Genomic DNA, 4,363 nt, shown 5'->3' with positions numbered 1-4,363 from the left:
CAACAGCAAAGTAGCTAAGGCCACACCACAAGACATTTACTTTGTTAGTAATAAATACTGAGATCAGGTGAACTTTTTCCCAGCAGCAAAGAGTTTTGGAATAATCCTCCTCCTAAGCAACTTGTGTTAGAAGAGCTATTTCTAGAACTGGTTCCCAGAAGAGGAATAGAGAGACCCTCAAAGCCCTTCACCAATTGCATTCCATCAACAGGATCTTACCCTAGGTTTTCTTGTCTAAACTGTAAGCCATATCATAAATATGGTAGAACACATGGTGCACACTGAAGTCTGTAATTTCAGCACTTGGGAGACTGAGGCAGGAGACTATTGGCAAGTATGAAGCTAACAAGGGCCACATAGTGAGTCCTTGTCTCAAATCAACGACAAACTAAACAAAATAAAACCTTACATACACATTATATAAGGACACTTGTCCAGACTGTTCTATGGGAGAGAAAGTTTGGCACATTGATTCAATCCAGCATCCTGATCATTCTGCTCATTTCCCCTTCCAAACTCACTAATTCTTTTCTCTGATCTGTGAAAGCTAGAGTACTATGGTTGGTCAATTCTCATCCCGTGTCTGACAGCTTCATTCTTGTACAGCTCAATGTTGTTAGCAGACACTAAAGAGCATGTGCCTGTCACAGGTCATTGTGGCATCCAACAGAAAATAATTCTTTGGTCTCACTTCCTTGGCTTGAGTTCAGTTTCATCTCAAATTTCTTTTTATTTGCATTTTCATGGGATGCTTTTAGCTTCTCTCAATTTTAACCTTCCAAAGCAATTTCATATTCATTGTGCTATTCCCTATGAGTGGCTAAATCTTTTATATAACAAATGTGGGGTTTCTTTTTTATTCAAAAAAATATTCAATATTGGGAATTAGGATGATTTTTGATCAGCAAATATGTGAACCCTGCTCAGCGCTGTCAGATGCAAATAACAAGCAAAAAGAAGCAGCTAAATGAGCGCATGTTTGCCTTATCAGTTTAGTGACAGAGGGACACGTGAAGGCAGGAGCAAGCTGCAGGCAGAGGCATCAGCACAGACACCCTCTTGAAAGCTGCTTATGACAACAACAAAAACTGATCTTATGAATCCCTGAGAGCAAGAGTGCATATCCATGGGACCTTGAACTTGTGAACTCATGGCCACCACCACTAGTTTTCAAGATCCCAGGATGTTCTTGCCATTGCTTCCCCAGCTGTGGGTGCTCTGGGCTCCCTGCAGGATTCTCCACCAAGTTCCCAGGACACTCTGCAGAGCAAACCAAAGCAAAACGGCTCTTTCCTTAATCCTGGTCAGACCATATCCCTTGCCAAAGCTCCTCAGAGGGGTACTCAGTCTTTCTTAGTTCCCATTATATAGTACGTATATATCTGTCTGCATATACACGCGCGCGCGTGCGCGCACACACACACACACACACACACACACGGGTTTTGCTTTCTTTCGATTGTTTTTTGGAATAGGTCTTATTCTATAGTCCAGGTTAGTCTGGGATTTACCATGTAGCCCAGGCTGGCCTCACACTTATAGTGGTCCTCCTGCCTCGTCTCCTACTTGCTAAGATAAAAAGGCATGAACCACTAACTCAGCTTTTCTATTCTATATTTGATGACTGCATCCCTGGTTGTTTAGAGAGATTTATGGCTGGTGAGGTCTTAAGATGGAGCCATAAGCCCCATATGGCGCCCACTGTTCCCTGGACAGCAGGTGCTATGGCTTCCTAGTTCTCTCACCTTGCTCAGGAGGAAATGGCAGCTTCCCAGCATGCAAGGCCAGCTCTAATGCCGAGTCCTCTTGAGTCACAAATGGTTCGAGATTCAAGGGCAGGGACATGATGTACTGCCCAATCTGAAACGAAAGAAAGCACTTTCAGCTTGACACTGACACACCTAGCTAATTACTCGAAAGGTTCGCTTAGGAGAGACAACTGCTAGCCCTGGGATGAGCGCCCGTGTGAGGTAATACTAGGTATGGCAATCCCTCAGGAGCAACCATTAAGGGCCGGGGAGAGCTCAGCCAGCGAAGCACTGCTGCTCAAGTTCTTCCCGCAGCACCCATGCAAAAAGCCAGGTGTGGTGGGGCATGCCTATAGTCCCTGGGCTGAGAAGACAACAGGTGAATCCCTGGGGCTTGTTAACCAGCCAGGCAGGCTCTAGGTCCCAGTGAGAGACTGTCTCAAAAACAAGCTGGCTAACCGGCCTCTCCATGCACACTCCTTACACACACACACACACACACACAGAGAGAGAGAGAGAGAGAGAGAGGGGCCTGCTCCACCCTGTAGATACACTCTTCTCAAAAGTGGCTTCAATGTCCTGAAGTGCTTTCAGCAACACCTACTTCAATGAGGCAGTGGGTACCAAAGAACTCTGTGAGATTAAAAGCACTGTGTAAAGTTGAGTCTCATTACTGCTCACAGAAAAAGTCCACTAAGGGGCTAATGCCAGCAAGTGTCCTGTCATTTGGACTAGCACCTGGTTCTGTTTCTCGCCCTCCAAGATGGCTTAGCCAGGAGAAAGAAGAGGCTATACATGAAAGATGCCATTCACAACTACAGTCCAGAGAGAAAATTCCATTGTAATTTCATGCACTAGGAAACAAAGACGGCCGAAGTCAGTGGTGCAGAATCACGAGAGGGAAACTTGTAAGGCATTTGGCCCGAGCCCACAGCCAATCTAGCACTTATCACAAGTGGACACGATGGAAATATGATGCCGCCTGTGCCCTTTCCAAGCACTTCCTTCTATTACAGTTCACAGCTGTGTTTTATAGCAGGCATGGAATAGAAAATAATTTGACCACCTGTTCCTTGATTTTCCAAGTCAGAATTTCTAAGTGGATTCAATTCTGACACCTGCAGGGGTCACACTGGAAGAGTGGGGCAAGTGTGTCTTAGCATCTGAATCACTGATGGCTCGCTGCATTTGCCCAGGATCTGAATGAAGACGATTCCAGGCCAGGTCCACACAGTACAAACTGTGTGGTGACTGCCCTGAGGGAATCAGAAGTGGGTTGTGAAAGGCAGAGGCCACTGTGGAGTGCACCCGAGAAGCTCTTACATTACTGATGTACTCGAGAGGCGTGAGGCTGAAGGCGGGCAGATCATCGGTCAGGGTTTCACCAATGCCCGCTGTGTTCCAGCTCTGGAAGGAGAGAGGAAGCAATTAGTACATGCTACCAGGCAGCCTCAGAAGGTACACTGTGATGGTATATAGAGAGCTCATGGTCTTCCGGGAGTCATCCATGGTCAGCTGACCTGGAGGCCTGATGCCACTCAGCAAGACAGGGACACCTCTTCAACCTTCTGGAAGACCCTCACAAGATGAAACCCTCCAGCTCCCAGCCTACGCAGGCACACTTATCTTCTCAGCACAGTCACATGATGAAGACTGGTCACTTCTGTATATCTTGCTAGCAACATGGAATGAGTTAGGTGGCCCTGAGTCTGCGTTTATATGATGGGGTCACCATGTAAAAAATAAGGGACTGAATACAGGTGGCTCCACTAACCTTGGCCTTTGGAACTCAAAATAAGATGGGAACCTCAGAGACTGTATGAGAACTGTTCCTCCTGGGAGGGAGGCCCAGTAAGCCCTGTGCTGCACAGAACACCCCAACCTCACTCACCAAGGCCACTCTGCCTCGAGTGAGGATGCACTGCCTCCTCCGTGTAGCTCTGGACTGACCCAGAGCTGACGAAACCTTCCGTCTCTCGGGTCTCCCTCTGTACAGGGAGGGCCTCAGCCCCCATGCAGCTATTTCAAGCAGAAACATCTCTGTCATTGCTGCATGAGTTTCCTGGCAACCCGTGAGCCGCTCCCCCGTCAGCACACACGTGCCCACAGCCTTATCTTGGCACATCTTTCAAGGAAGCCCAGCTTCTTGATTCCAGCCTGGAGAACAAGGCCCTTCCTGGCTGACCTCCAAGGAGTATCCCTCGAGGTCACAGTGAAGCTGCTCTCAGCAGCCACCTGGTGCCCAATTCTTCAAGCAGCATTCTGGGAACGGAATGACAAAGCTAGCCCAGGGCTCCTGACCCAGGCTGAGTGTCAACAGGCCTCTGAGTACCACTGCCAACTCCATCCAGTCTCTGTTTCTCTTCCTGCCAGTGCCTCAGCCCTTTCTGTTTTCTAGGCTCCTTGTTCTTGTTTGAGAATCTTTTTACTCAAATATCCCACCTGCCCCCCAATTAACTCCCCATACACTGTTTTATTTATTTATTTGAGATGGGGGTCTCATAAATCCCAGGTTGGACTTAAATTTACCACATAGCCAAGGTTGGCCCTGAACTCCTGATCCTTCCAAGTATTTGGTTTATAAATACATCACTATGTGGTGTTAGATTAAACCC

At 47.4% G+C, this 4,363-nt stretch overlaps 1 protein-coding gene across 1 annotated transcript in view; it reads right to left on the bottom strand.

Annotated features, from left to right (window-relative positions):
* Cog7 (component of oligomeric golgi complex 7) overlaps positions 1–4,363 on the bottom strand; it is a 66,590-nt gene that overhangs the window by 7,207 nt on the left and 55,020 nt on the right. The window contains exons 14-15 of the mRNA XM_005351135.3: positions 3,072–3,155; positions 1,746–1,860 (exon numbers count right to left, since the gene is read on the bottom strand). Of these exons, the coding sequence (XP_005351192.1) occupies positions 1,746–1,860; positions 3,072–3,155 (199 nt within the window). The remainder of the gene's footprint in view (positions 1–1,745; positions 1,861–3,071; positions 3,156–4,363) is intronic.

The sequence above is a fragment of the Microtus ochrogaster genome, chromosome 8, assembly GCF_000317375.1.
Source record: "Microtus ochrogaster isolate Prairie Vole_2 chromosome 8, MicOch1.0, whole genome shotgun sequence".
In the NCBI taxonomy this organism is placed as follows: Eukaryota; Metazoa; Chordata; class Mammalia; order Rodentia; family Cricetidae; genus Microtus; species Microtus ochrogaster.
Note: the sequence above shows the minus strand (reverse complement) of the source record. Positions and strands in the feature narration are given on the sequence as shown.